Here is a 15,357-nt window from a genome sequence, read left to right as displayed (position 1 = left end):
TAACACTTTTATCATGCTCAGAGGAGAAACGTTCTCAACAGGTTTGGAGTCTTAACTCCCTTGGGCACAAATATACAAGATGTTTTAGGTCACTACTATCTTGCTTAAACCTGCCTCCCAGGGAAAGAGACAAAGCTTAATCCCTGGGTCAGAAAGATCCCCTGGAGAAGGAAATGGCAACCCACTCTAGTATTCTTGCCTGGAGAATCCCGGGGACAGAGGAGTCTGGAGAGTCCATGGGGAAGAGTCGGACAAAACCCAGCGACTAAACAACAGCAACAACTACCTGTATATACACCTGTATATACAACTGTATATACAACTACCTGTATATGCACTGTTCTTGTCTCTTGCCCCGTCCTCGGCCTCCCTGTTCATACTCTCCCCTGAGGCTCTTTGCCCCTGATGCTGCTTCCACTCGGAACACCCAGCGACCTTCAGGTCTGCTCTCCTCACTTCCCTCAGGTCTCTCTCAGAAATCTCATCTCAGAAAGTTTGACCCCCTCCCCCAATTTTCTGAATACTCTTCATCTTCTTCCTACGATTATCACGACCGGCCTTCTACCTGTTAATCTTAGCTTCTCTCACTAAGATGTCAGCCCCTTGACGGCAGCAACTGCTTTTTGTCACTGAAAATCCCATCACCTAGAACAGTGCTTGACGACAGAAGGCACCCAAGTATGTGCTGAATAAATTAACAAGCAACCCTACAAGGTATGTCATGTGCCTATTTTACAAAAGAGAATGCTGATTTTCAGAGACAAACAATTTACCTAAAGCCACAGAGCAAGTAAGTTGCCAAACACATCTGAAAGAGTCAATACTCGACCCACTGACTCATGTCATCCTGTGCCATAGAAGGAAAGTATAAACACAGGTTAAGAAACAAAGATGTAAAATAAAGAATCGTATATGAAAGTATCAGACCACTTTTCTGTTCATCACTAGAGCATTTCACATCTTTGATTAATCTCATGTACATACTATAGAGGTAGTAAAGAATCTGCCTGCCAAGCAGGAGACACAGCTTCGATCCCTGGGTCGGGAAGATCCCCTGGAGAAGGGAATGGCAGCCCACTCCAATATTCTTGCCTGGAGAATCCCGGGGACAGAGGAGCCTGGTGGGGTGCCGCCTATGATCGCACAGAGTCGGACACGACTGACGTGACTTAGCGGCAGCAGCAGCCAGTATTCTTGCCTGGGAAATCCCATGGACAGAGGAGCCTGGCAGGCTACAGTCCATGGGATCGCAAACAGATGGACATGACTTAGCAACATGACTTCTTCTCTATTCCCGACAGAGTAAAGGCTAGCTACATAGACATTTAACAAACATTTCTTTGATATTTATACCCACAAAGACTTGAAGACTCCTGTAAGGAGATCTTGAGCATCATCAATAAATGATACTCTTTCAAAGGATTTCAATTTCCAACCATGATGGAGTACCTGGATCCAGACTCCTTCCTGCTTCCACCCCCCACCAACAACCAAACAAATGGACGGCAAAATGGCAACATCTTTTAGTCACTGGACCACCAGCAGCACAGGACTGGGAAGAGGTGAACTCCACACATGCACCAACTTTCTCAGCCTGGAGGCCCATCCTGGACCATGTGCTTTGAGGAGCCCAAGCAGAGCAAGGCAGGCTTGTCAAGTAGGAAGTCCAAGAGCATGAGAAGGCTCAGGAACCTAAAAACCAGAGTACTAGAAAGGAGGGCGTTGCATGAAGAAGGATCTCCAGGAATCAGCACAGAGGCCTGACTGAGTCTAATAACGAATAATAAGCTGTGTGTGCATACTGTGAATCTATCAGGGCAGGCAAAGAATGACCCAAGGACCATACGCTACATAACTCCAGAGCTCACACAGGGCTGGCAGAGACTCATACTCAGACCAGCGAGAACAGAGAACATACCATTCTTCAATGAAAACTATGGCGGCTTCATGACTTAATAATGGAGTAAAACAGTCTTAGAGTAAAAGGATACAGCTAGGGTTGATCTAACTTGGACCAATCAACAGCAATCAACAAATTAAAATTCACCATTTCTAGGATCTAACAAGAAATTACCAAGCTGTGACCCAAAAATGGAAAAAAAAAAAAAAATAAGGCCTATAGAAACAAATAATGGAATTAATGAACTAGCACTTTAACAACTATGATATGAGTATTACACGTATGACCAAGAATTTTTTAAAGGAACATTAATAGACAAATAAAGGAAATAAAAAAGATTCAGTAGCAAATTGAACCCAACAATATATAAAATACAGCATGACTAAGGATTATCAAAAGAATACAAGGCTAGTTCAACACTGAAAAAGCAGTGCAATTCACTATATCTACCGATTAAAGAAGAAAAAATATATGATCATCTCAACAAATGCAGAAGAAGCCTGTGACAATATTCAGAACCCATTCATGATAAAAACTCAGCAAACTATAAACAGAACTTTATCAACTTGATAAAGAACACCTTTACAACTACGAAAACAAAAACTATAAAGAACATCATGTTAGTGGTGAAACATGAATGTTTTCCCCTTAACATCAAGAAAAGGTCCACTTTCAAAACTCCTATTCATCATCATACAGGAGATGCTAGCCAGTTCAATAAAGAAAAAGAAATAAAAGGCATATAAACTGCAAAGAAGAAATCAAACTTCCTGTATTTGCCAATGACATTACTGTCTACAAACAAAAGACCAAGTAAGTTTAGCAAGTTTTTAAGGCAAAAAGTCAGCATAAAAAATTCAATCCTATTTCTACATTTTAGCAATGAACAACAGGAAACTGAAATTTTAAAAGCATCATTTACAACAGCACCAGAAAATATGAAATACATATTAATCTTATTTTAAAAAACATGCAAGATCAAATTACTAAAATCTACAAAACATTAATAAAAAAAACTAAAAAAAAAAAAAGGTCGAAATAAATAGAACATCATAAATCATGTTCATGGCTCAATATGACTAAGCTGTCAATTCTACCCTAAGTGATTTACAGATTCAATACAGGGCCAATCAAAAATCCTGGCAGGAGTCTTCTAAACAAGCTGATTCTAAAATATACTTGGTGGGAATTCCCTGGAGGTCCAATGGTTAGGACTCCACGCTTTCACTGTCAAGGGCCCAGATTCAATCCCTGGTCAGGGAACTAGGGTCCCACAAGCTTTGAAGGACAGCCAAAAAATAAAAATAAGTAAATAAAACGTACTTGGAAAGGCAAAGCAACTAGAACACTCAAAGATAAGTCTGAAAAATTACGCAATTAGAGAACTCATACTACCTGATTTCAAAAATTACTATATAGATACAGTAATCAGTAGTGTGGCAAAAGAAAAATGAAAGACAGAGACCAATATGACAGAATCCAGAATCCAGGAACTGACCCACACATACATGATCTACTGGCTTTCAGCAAAGGTACAAAGGCAATTCAATGGAGAAAGATGTCTTTTCAAAAACCACTGCTGGAACAACTACACATTCACACGCAAAAAAAAAATCAATCCACACTTTGCACCATTAGAAAAACTAACTCACGTGATTCATAAACCTAAATTGTAAAATTTCGAACTATAAAAACTCTAGGAGGAAAATATAGAGCAAAGTCTTTGTACTTTCAGCTGGGGCAATAATAAGAAGGCAAACAACTAATTTGAAAAAGTTTGAAACTAATTCAAAAAGATACATGCACCCCAATGTTCAGAGCGGCACTATTTACAGAACTATGTCCAAATGTGCATGTGCCCACACATATATACACACATGCCATGGAATATTACCCTGATTTTTTGTTTAATTTTCATTAACTATAAAAAGCTATTTGGAGGACAAACAGGAAAAGTTGAATATGCACTGAGAACCACAGGACAGTTCAAATGTCATCATTATAAGCAGTCACACAGATCAAGGCTCAGCAAGCTTTTTCTGGGAGACAGTAAATACTTTCAGCTTTGTGGATCAGAGGGTGTCTTGTAACTGCTGTCCCTGTAGCACCAATGCAACCACAGACAATATGGAAACAGAGGAACACTGCTGCGTCCCAATAAAACTTTATTTAAAAAAAAAAAAGCAGGGCACATGTGGTCTGTGGGCCATAGTTTGTAAACAAAACTCTGACAGGGAGCAGAGTAGCGGCTGCCTATGGTGAGCTAGGCAGCAGAGTGAGGCGTGAAGGCAGAACTCTCTGGAGAACACAAAGGATCTTTCTGGAGTGATGGAAACATTCTATACCTTTATTGTGCTGTTAAGTTACAGGCATGAACATATTCATCAAAACTTGTCAAACTCTGTACACTTAAAATGGGTGCATTATATCATATAAACAATGACTCAATAAACCTGATTTGTTTACAGATTGTACTCTTTTCAGGTGACAATATTAGTGATGTGAAAAGCATGCCCTTTGCAGCCAAAATAAAGTGAATTCAGATTATTCAAATTTTAGCACCAAAATATAAATCTACATGACCACTATCAAATCATTTTCATGGGTGTTTCCCCCTCCTGAAGGTATTAGTCACTCAGTCGTGTCCGACTCTTTACGACTCCATGGACTGTAGCCCGCCAGGCTCCTCTGTCCATGGAATTCTCCAGGCAAGAATACTGGAGTGGGTTGCCATTTCCTTCTTCAGGGGATCTTCCCAATCCAGGTATCGAACCTGGGTCTCCTGCATTGAGGTAGATTCTTTACCATCTGAGCCACCAGGGAAGCCCTCCTAAAATGTGTCAATAATTCCTGCCTCATAGATTTGTTTCAAAAATGAAATAAATGTAGGATTTCCCTGGTGGCCCAGTGGCTAAGACTGCACGCTCCCAATGTAGGGTTCAATCCCTGGTCTGGGAACTAATATCCCACATGCCACACAGCTCAGTCATATACAAAATGTGAGACACATAGCATAACATCTGACATGTAAGAGGCACATTCCCTGATTTGAGTAAACCAATTTTTAAAAAATAATTTTTAAGAAAATGAGTCAGTAAAGATCAGACAGTGAGTAAGCTAGCTTCTTTTGTACCCTTCTGACACATTCTGACATTCTTTGTTCACCGTTTATTGTGGTTTCACCTGACTTCAAGTACTGGGATCCAATGCCAGTTCCTGTGATTTCAGAGTAATGTGGGTCTCCCAGCAAGCACTGAATTTAGAAAAATATCCCATAACAAATATGTTGTAAAAGGAAATCTGCAAAGAGGCCAAAGTGAGAAGTATCCATTTTCCTAAGTAAGAATGGCAAAAGAAATGGTATAATATTTATAAAGAAAAATCAATAAACTTCATTAGCTGTTTTCCCATTTTATAGACTAGGATTTGAATTTTATCCAAACCAGTAGCCAACCCACAAAACTACGACATGACAAAGCCCTGTATAGTGTTTTATGTCGAGTTTCTCACTGACAGGAGAGGGCAGGAGACTGGATGACAATATCAAACTTGTCCTTATTTTGTAAGTAAGGATGCTAAGTCTGAGACACAGGAAGTGGCCTCCTCAAGGACACAGTGCCAGTAACTGGTGAAGCCCAGGAAGTCAGCCATGCAGGCCCGTATCACATGCTTTCAGCAGACATCACCAGCGATTACCTCGGGTTGATGGAACACTCCATTGCATAACTCCAAGGTACTTTTTCTCTTGCTTGACATCTTCAGTTGTCTCAAAGACGAACTCATTACAGTGCAACATACTTAATTCCTAACCATTCAGGAATAACTAGCCTTTTGAAGTGGTAAAGACGATTTCTGTGGCCAAACACAGGCTTATGACAGGATCATAAGTGAAAATTCAAAAGGACTGATTACTAATAGGAGAGCTTACTGAGTGACATAAATGGTAAATCCCTCACACTGTTTCCTTCTCCCCACCCCAACAGCCACATCACGCACACTGATATCCACCTTTCCAGGGCTCTGAACAAGTAAAATACACCCCTGTCCCACACAAACATTCCTAACAATCATCGTTTCTGTGTCAGGTCTATTGGTGTCTTCTTTGAGCAAGGACTGACCAAAATGGGTTACCTACCCATCTTCTACTCAATCTGTCCCAATCAACCCCGAGGTGGACTACAGGACCACAAATGCGAAGACATGTGAAGGAAGCTAACTTCTTTCCACCCACAGCTTCCTCCTCTCGCCCCACGGACAGTGGGTAAGACAGCCTGACAGTGACTCGGGAGCACAGCTTCCAAATGGGACACCTGTCCCCAGCAGTAATAACCCTGTGTATTCAAGCGCACCGCAACGGTAACTTTAAAAGGGGCTTATCGAAAGTCCAAGTGTGATTCATCTAGCTTTGTCAGCTTTGGTTTTTCCCCTCAATCTGTGAGTCTGGTCAAACATAATTTTTAAAGGTTTACAGTAATCCTTCATGATTAATTTTTTGCCTTTATTAATAAAAAAAATGGAACGATGAGATTCAATATACAGAAATGCCCATGACAGGTTAATATTTCTAGAATGTATTCCACTTGGTATTGTGAATTTTCTAAACAATACGCTGCTATAACTGATTTAAATCACTGCTTCCTCCCACAAATGGTGGCACCTTCAAAAGCGTTTCTGAAGAGGAAGTAATACCACCTCTGTTAACCCACAGGCCAGTTCCATCTTAAGCAAGTTTGAGAAACGTAGTCATAATCCATATCTACTCTTTTTCAAAATTAAGGTAAAATAAGGAAGAAGAGCTGGAACTAAATAACTCAGATGCCCTCCTCCAAGTCTTGAAAACAACCCATTTCTGACCATTTCCTAAACACTATAAATGCAGAGTTCTGTACTGAGTCACACTACAAGGCCCACTCAAAGATTAACAACTGACTGAGAAGATAAACTGCTAATTCTATTAAGATTCAGTTCAACTCCACCTTTAAAAAAACTGCATTTAAGACTCAATTCCCAGAAGCATTCCCTCTTTTTTTTTTTATTGTTATACTAGGGGCAGTACTTTTATTTAGAGTTAACAAATCCAAACATAACAAATAATTATATATATTAGTATCAGTAGGAATACCAAATGTTATTTCACAACAGCCACTATGGATTTCTTCCTTTTTTAAAAATTAATTTATCTTAATTGAAAGCAAATTATTTCACAATATTGTGGCGGTTTCTGCCATGAATCAGCCACGGGTGTACATGTGTCCCCCATCCTGAACCCCTGTCCCACCCCACCCCATCCCTCTGGGTTGTCCCAGAGCACCGGTTGTGAGGGCCCTGAGAAGTGTTCCCTCTACGATAAACAGCACTATGCTCAGATGCATCAGACTTTTAAACATGCTTTAAATCATACAAAAAGGTACCCAAATCACTGTCATTACCAGGTAACAGGCATACTATGAAGATGATCACACAGCTTCATTTATTTCTAAGAATGCTCTAAAGTATGTTACTATACCTTACGCAGTAGGAAACAGAAGCTCCGAGGGGATAAAGGACCTGCCTGCTCAAGGCTGCCCACCTAGTCAACGGAAGGGTGGGGATTTGCATTCAAATTTACCTAATTCCAAAGAATGTGCATTCTTCTACACTGTGCTACCTCCCCAAGTCACAACAGAGGTGTAAACAGGCAGGGCAGTGAATGCATTTGTCCGGCAGTCTTAGCCATTTCAACAAAAAAGGGAGCAATTTTCCCAATCAAAAGCCACTTTGCAAAATCCACAGCACACTATTTAAACCTCGATTCTTTTCAAGAAGTAATTAACGGGTTAACAGGAAAGGTCAGACATCCTTGTATGAAGTACACTAAATCGCATTACAGGCCTGCAAGTAAGCTGTCACCGTGAACGAGTCCCCAGGTTCTGTGGTTCTCTGGGTCCCACGTTCGGGTGAAGTACCAACCAAGCCACTTCACCCAATACAAATACCTCCTGAGCACCTGTGCTGTGTTAAGACTCCTTCTGGGCAAAGAGGCATACAGTTGAGACTCATCACAGCCCTCGGGAGTTAACAGGTTGGACGAGGAGTCCATTTACACTACACATGCAGTTACTAGTTGTCAGGCAAAAAAATGAAGCGCAAGAAACCCTGAAACAAAGGTATGTATAACCCTAAAACAAAGGTATGTATAACATGCTATCAGAGAGGCAGAGGAACTGATCTGCTTGTCACTTAAGGTTCTAAGCAGTGTTTGTTTACATTTTGTCCCTCCCTGACAACTCCTTCCAACCTCTGTCAACCCCTCCTCCCAGCCCCCAGCCCACCCCCTACACACAACCCATCTAAAGCTGCACAACTTTGGGAAGGAAAACCCAAAGAGCAAGGATTATGACTCCTAAAACCAACTTTGTGACTATACTTCAAAACTCCAAGCTTATGCCATCGGGACATTTTTCTTTAGCTTTGTCAGGGGAAGACAGTTGCAAAATGAGGCCAAGGAAACCAGAAAAACTCAGGGCACACCTCACATCGGTCACTCAGCAGGAGAAACGAAGCGAAACGCAAGCTGACCCGCACGGTGTTTGGTTCGAAGTTTTCTTGTTAATTTACCAGACGGCAAAGGAATACATACTACTGATAGAAACACATTCTGGTCATTTTCTTCCACCAGGTAATTTGACAGATACTTACGCTGGTTCCACCGTGGAGATTTAAACAGAATCATTCTGACTTCATAAGCCAAATGAACTGAATTCAGCAGAAGGAAGCACCCAAAGCTTGACAACAGGGCTTGCCAGCCTGCAAAATCCCCAAGAGACCACGGAAGCCTACAAGACTGTAACAATGATTTATCACAGCTGATCACAGCTCCTTTACAAACTTGCAGAGAATGATTTTTCCAAGTGATTTTCCCAGCGTTTATCCTGATCTGGGCGATCCAACGATTAAAAAAAAATTAAAATTAAAAAAAAAAAAAAGAAAAAGTTACTTATGAAAATAAAACGGGGCAGGGGGTTGCTGAGGGAGAAAAAAGGCACTGTTTTTCACTTCAGTTCTGTATGCCTGCAGCAACAAACTCTCAAAATAACTTCACTGAGGAGTGTTAAAGCTAAGACCGAACACCAAATATTGCTCAATCCAACTTACATTTGTTAACTCCTGAGTTCACAGCTAAGATCTAGAAAACTAAATGCTACGGAGTCATTTTGCTCTAAGCACTACTAGCAAAAAACAAAAAAACAAAAAAAACACAAAAAACCCTATCCTTTCTTCAGATGGAAAAACTCTTGAGGACTTCCCCCATATTTATTTTAAAAGTTTAACCTACTAGTTGACTTTGGGGGGGGGGGGGGCGGGGAGAGGAGGGAAGGGAGAGGGGTTCAGTTAAGTCGTATTTACCAAAAAAAAAAAAAGTATTGTTTGGTTTCAAAGTTTGGCTGCACTTGAACTCGACGAGAGCGGAGCCCAGGGCACGGTCCCAAGGCGGGTCCCCCCGGGCTGCACGTCTCCGACCCCGTGCGGGCGCCCCGGCCGCGCCCCCGGGAGCAGGCGCCCAGGGCGCCCCCGCGAGGCCGGCCCAGCCCGGCGTGTTTACCGCTCGCCGCGGCCCCCTTGAGCCGCTCCCTGGCGTCCGCGGCACTTGTTCGCCGGCTCCCGGACCGGAGGGACCCGCGAAGCAGCCGCAGTTCCCGGGGGGCGAGTGCGGCCCCCGCTCCCGGAGGAGCCGACCCGGAGAAGACCTGGGGTCCGGGCCCCGCGGGGATGCCTCGCGGGAGGGGGGCATCGCAGCCGGGCGGGATCGGCCGCGCCTCCCCAGCCCGCGAGCGGAGGCGGCCCCAGGGTTGGGCTGCGGGAGCGGCGAGGCGAGCCGCGGCCCCGGGCAGACAATGCGTGATGGGGGGCCCGGGCAGGGGCGCGGAGGGCCGGGGAGCGATCCCCCCGCGCCCATGCATCCCAGCCCCCGCGCGCCCCCGGCCGCGCCCCGGCAGCCCCGCGCCCCGGCAGCCCGCCCCCGCCCGCAGCGGCCCGCGCTCCCCGCCCGCGACCCCTCCTCTAACCGCAAAACTTCCCCCAACTCCGCCGAGTTCAGTCGCGCTCTCACCGTTCGGCGCCCGGGGTCCCCCGCGGGCCGAGCTGGAGCAGCTCCGCACCTTGGCCGCGGAGAAAGACAATAAGTGGCCGCTCCCCCAGCGGCGGCGGCGGAGGCGACTTGGAAGCTGCGGCGGCCGAAGCGAGGAGCGGGAGCGGCGACCTCAGCGGAGTCCAGGAGTCTCTCCGCAGCTGCTCCGGCTCGGCACTAGCCCTGCACACAGCCCCAAACCGCCCGCGCATGCGCCGCGCGCTGTTCGGGGGTGGGCGGGGCACCCGGGGGGGCGGTAATGCCTCCGAGCCCTCCCGTGAGTGAGCGCGGCGCCAGGGGCTGTGCGCCGGGGTTGCGCGGCAGAGCTGCCCATCAAACCCCTCCCGGCCAATAGAAAGGCGCCTGGGCGGTCCCTCAGGTTGCTAAGGAAGGCTGAGGTTGACCGCAGCTACTGCGCTGCGGCGAAGTGATCAAAGTCGGGTGGCTGGTAGAGGTGCCGACTGATATGCTCACCCACCCTCTCCTCTGCTCCCTGACTCCGGAAACCGCCCTTCCTCTGTGTGAGGGTGCTCACCTGAGCTGCAGCACTTACCATAACACACCCTGAAATGATTTACTCTTCTCTTTCCCTCCCCTTGAGATCAGAAAGTGGGGTCTTTTCCGGAGAGTGGAGTGCAGTGCCTTGAGAGTCGCTGCTAGGTATTCAACAAGTGTTTTAGTTAGATGGGTGGCTAGCCTCTGATGGCATCGGGATTGTGACAGGGTATTCCATAAACTTTGGGCTTTTCACCGCAAATCTTCAAGTTGCAAGGACCTCAAAAATCATCTGGCGGCTTTTGAGAAACAAAATGTGGTCTCTTGGAAGAAGCTCATTTTGCAAGTTGTGCGTTTTAGTGTATATTGAGGGGAAACGCCTATCACATCAAACAACTATTTCATTGATGTTATTTCTTAGATAAGTTGTAAAAATGAATCTACTTAGAGAAAAACTTTAAGTAAAAAATGGACACAGTTTATATGAACTTCATATAAGTTCAGAGATGTGCAAATTGATTGTAATCAAAGCAAGAACAGTGGTTACCTAGAGAAGCATTATTGGCTGGAAAGTGCAGGGCGGGTGCTGGGCACCTTAGGTATTTTGATCTGGATGGTAGATAACAAAGGTATAGACTTACGGTGAAAATTCATCCAGTGTACAATGAAGATTAGTGTACTTTACACATATTCATATTTTTATATCAATTTAAAATACTTACAAACGATATGGCCCACAAAAATGTGAAGATGCAAAGGACTATCTTTTGTGAAACCCTGATCCAGTCAAGCTCCTACCAGAGTGGGGGTTTTGTGGATACTTACTGCCTGTATGGAAGACAGAGCCTCCGCCCGCTATCGCTGCAGCTCTGGGCTCTTTCTTCTCCTCCAGTCTCGGCGGGGGCATCAGGAATGGGCCCCAAATGCCTCTGACCCCACACCCTGTGCCCTCTGGTCTGTAGGCCCCAGCAATCTGAGGCTGGCCAGTCAGCTTCTCACCAGCCCTCGCCCCAGCCAAGCCTTCCCCACCCCAAATCCCTGGGAAGGAAAACGCCTCCTGCAACACCTGTATGCAAGTCAAGAAGCAACAGTAGAACCCCACATGGAACAACAGACTGGTTCCAAATTGGGAAAGGAGTCCGTCAAGGCTGTATATTGTCACCCTGCTTATTTAACGTTTATGCAGAGTACATCATGCAAAGTGCTGGGCTGGATGAAGCACAAGCTAGAATCAAGATTGCTGGGAGAAATATAAATAACCTCAGATACACAGATGACACCACCCTTATGGCAGAAAGCAAAGAACAACTAAAGAGCCTCTTGATGAAAGTGAAAGAGGAGTGTGAAAAAGCTGGCTTAAAACTCAACATTCAAAACATGAAGATCATGGCGTCTGGTCCCATCACTTAATGACAAATAGATGGGCAAACAATGGAAACAATGACAAACTTTATTTGGGGGGGAGCTCCAAAATCACTGCAGATGGTGGCTGCAGCCATGAAATTAAAAGATGCTTATTCCTTGGAAGAAAAGTTATGACAACCTAGACAGCATATTAAAAAGCAGAGACATTACTTTGCCAACAAAGGTCCATCTAGTCAAAGTTATGGTTTTTCCAGTAGTCATGTATGGATGTGAGAGTTGGATCGTAAAGAAAGCTGAGTGCCGAAGAATTGATGCTTTTGAACTGTGGTGTTGGAGAAGATTCTTGAGAGTCCCTTGGACTGCAAAGAGATCCAACAAGTCCATCCTAAAGGAAATCAGTCCTGGGTGTTCATTGGAAGGACTGATGCTGAAGCCAAAACTCCAATACTTTGGCCACCTGATGTGAAGAACTGACTCTTTGGAAAAGACCCTGATGTTGGGAAAGATTGAAGGCAGGAAGAGAAGGGGATGACAGAGGATGAGTTGGTTGGATGGCATCACCAACTCAATAGACATGAGTTTGAGCAAGCTCTGGGGGTTGGTGATGGACAGGGAAGGCTGGTGTGCTGCAGTCCATGGGGTTGCAAAGAGTTGGACACGACTGAGCGACTGAACTGACTGCCTGCCTGTAAGAGGCACTTTCAGTTGTTTGGCTCTAACTCTTAGAAGGGTTCCTAGCCTTGAGCTGAAATTTGCTTCCCTGTAAATGAACCTGGTTCTCAGGTATATTTTCTCAGTTCTGCCTCACAGAATGAAACACCAAGGCCAGCTGTTTTCCAGTGCTGCATGTGAAAAATATTTCCCAGTCACCTTATCATTCCCTCCTCCATTCTCGCTCTAATCTGTCCTGTCAATATTTGAAAGGTAGCCCAGAGAAAGGAAACTCCTAGATCCTAGATCCTGCCCAGAGGCGCCCACCTTGGGCAGGTCACGCCTTCTCCAAGAACCTCAGTCTCCTGTAAAGCAAGGGGACTAACCTAGAAAACCTCTAGGACCCTAACACGTGAAAACCTCATGATCTTCTCCAGCAGCCCGGCTGGTCTGTTACAGAAGCAGCAGCAGCAAATGTTCCCGTTTCTAGCGACTGCTGACAGCAATATTCCCTACTCCCTGCCTCAGCAGGTTTTATACCTTCCCAGTGAGCTGCAGAAAAGATCAAGAGTCCAGCATTTTTCAAAGTTTACCATGCCTACGAATCACCTGGGCCACTTCATTAAATGTGGATTCTGACTCAGTAGGGCCGGGGTGGGTTCTGGGATTCGGCATGTCTAATAAGCTCCCAGGTAATTCTGATGCTGCTAATCTGGGATCTCCCCTTGAGGAGCAAGGTGCTACTCCACATTTCCCAGCTACACCCTCCGTCTTCTTGGGAAGTCCTAAGTAGTGATTTGCATAGTTGGCATTTTCTCATCCTCCAAGCACCAGCTCTCATCCCACCTCAGAGAAAACATCTATCTTAGTCCCTCTCATTTATATCGCTCAAACTTACTCATAGCATTTATCTCAGTGTGAAAGTATCTCATTTGTGTGTTTCTATTGGCTCTCTCTAATGCGAGCTCCCTAAAATCTGTTTTGTTTACCTCTCTCTCTCCTACACCTAACAGACTTCCAATGGGAATAGTTAGGCACTCAGAAGTTTTGCATGAATGAATTTGTACAGAAGGAGCTACTGTGAGGTGCCCTGGAACTGACGGTCCCCGATACTAAAGACTTGTTCTTCCAAGGGACACCAAGTGTCTGCATTCAGTGTCCCCATTTCACCAGAAAGAGATTTGCAGTTCAGTCATTCTCTTGCTTTCCCGAGTAAGTTTTCAAGCCAGTAAAGATACCAGGGTCTTATCAAGCAGCAATAGGATTTTGTGTCTCTCAACTATCTCTAACCTCTCTCTCTAGTCAACTTACTGAGCTCTCCAGTTGATTTACACAAGGCTTCCCTGATGGCTCAGCAGTAAAGAATCCGCCTGCAATACAGGAGACTCAGGTTCAACCCTTGGGTAGAGAAGATTCCCCTGGAGAAGGGCACGGCAACCCACTCCAGTATTCTTGCCTGGAGAATCCCACCGACAGAGCCTGGTGGGCCAGTCCATAGGGTCACAAAGAATTGAATGTGACTAAAATGGCAGCACAGCTCAGTACATAATACCTGTACATCTAACAAGAATAACCCCCATTTTACGGAGTCCCTTGATAATGCAAAAGCAAGGGAAAAAAACAAAATCAGTGCAGTTGTAAGAACATGAATTTTTCTTGAGATCCATGGTCCCGAAAATGTCTACTTTTGCAAAAGAAGGCACTCTGGAACCAACTTGCCTCAGGGCTCTTCTTTCACTGCAGCGGACTCTTTACTCCCTTTGAATACGAACCCTGCTGTTGCCCTTAGGAGCTTTTGCTTTCAGTCTCTTGCTTGGGGTGAAGTCGACTGCATCACAGTCTCAATTCCATTTCTTCATCATATGATTAAACCTGAGCCAATCAATGTTTCTTATCCACAGGTCAATAATTATTAGTTCAGACTTGGGCACATGACCCCCAGACAGGCCAATTAGGGGCAGCAGGAGTAAATTCTACCCTCTGTTCAAACTATCAAGGTGGCTAACATTGTTTTTCTCAACTGGAAACTGGAAGATAGGCTTATCAGCCATCTCGTTGCCCTAAGGACAGAATCTCTCTTCACACAAAACCAGCACAGTGGAGAGGTAGAGAAATGGAAAAAAAAAAGAAAAAACCAACATCTCAGTGACACTGATTGGACAACCAAATCCAGCAATTCCTGAAGCTAGAACAACACATAGGCTTTTCAATCCTGTAAGACAATCAAACCAGTCAGAGTGGAGGTTTCTGTCCCTTGCATCCACAAGAGTTCTAATTGATACACCATTTGGGAGTGGATGATCCCTGGTCAGTTATCTGACCTGCTTCTCAATTCAGTTACAAGTAAGTAGCTATTGAATGTTGATGGGTGCCAGGCTTAGGCTTGGTCCTGGGATTCGAGATGAAGAACAAGGTTCCTGGCTTTAAGGAACTAAGTCAAATGAGGGAAGCAAACGATCAAGCCAGCAGGAAATCAGAAGTGTATGTGCCTCCACAAAAGCAGATGGAGGGTGTTAGGTGGCTTAGAGAAGAACACTTAAGAGGGTGAAAGTTCAGTGGAGGCACCAATAGGAACGACTATAAAACTAGGTCTTGGAGGACAATCCACCGGTTAGAGGACAGTGGTTGGTATAGCTAGTGCAGGAGGTTTGGGTGTGTGTGGCAAGCAGAGAGGACATTCCCAGGAAAAGGAGCCAATGCAAAGACGCGGAGGTATCAGAAACACAACACACACTAGAAACTGGAGCAGTAAGGGGTAAGAGGTGAAGCTGGAAGAAGTCAGCCAAAGCCAGGTTACACTGCTTTGCTAAGGAGTATGGCCTGAAAGGCCAAGACAAAA

The 15,357-nt window shown here is 44.9% G+C and overlaps 1 protein-coding gene across 2 annotated transcripts in view; it reads right to left on the bottom strand.

The window, feature by feature from the left end:
- AKAP13 (A-kinase anchoring protein 13) overlaps positions 1 to 10,210 on the bottom strand; it is a 314,895-nt gene extending 304,685 nt beyond the window's left edge. Inside the window, exon 1 of one of the 2 annotated variants that reach the window (XM_043921539.1) lies at positions 9,990 to 10,210. Coding sequence is in view for 1 of the 2 variants with exons in the window: in XM_043921537.1 (XP_043777472.1) it covers positions 8,579 to 8,612 (34 nt within the window). In the remaining variant the exon portion in view is untranslated. Of the gene's footprint in view, positions 1 to 8,578; positions 8,628 to 9,989 lie in introns of those variants that run through there. The other variant, XM_043921537.1, reaches the window with a different exon arrangement.
- Positions 10,211 to 15,357: the final 5,147 nt, after the last annotated feature.

Source organism: Cervus elaphus, chromosome 13 (assembly GCF_910594005.1).
Source record: "Cervus elaphus chromosome 13, mCerEla1.1, whole genome shotgun sequence".
NCBI lineage: Eukaryota > Metazoa > Chordata > Mammalia > Artiodactyla > Cervidae > Cervus > Cervus elaphus.
Note: the sequence above shows the minus strand (reverse complement) of the source record. Positions and strands in the feature narration are given on the sequence as shown.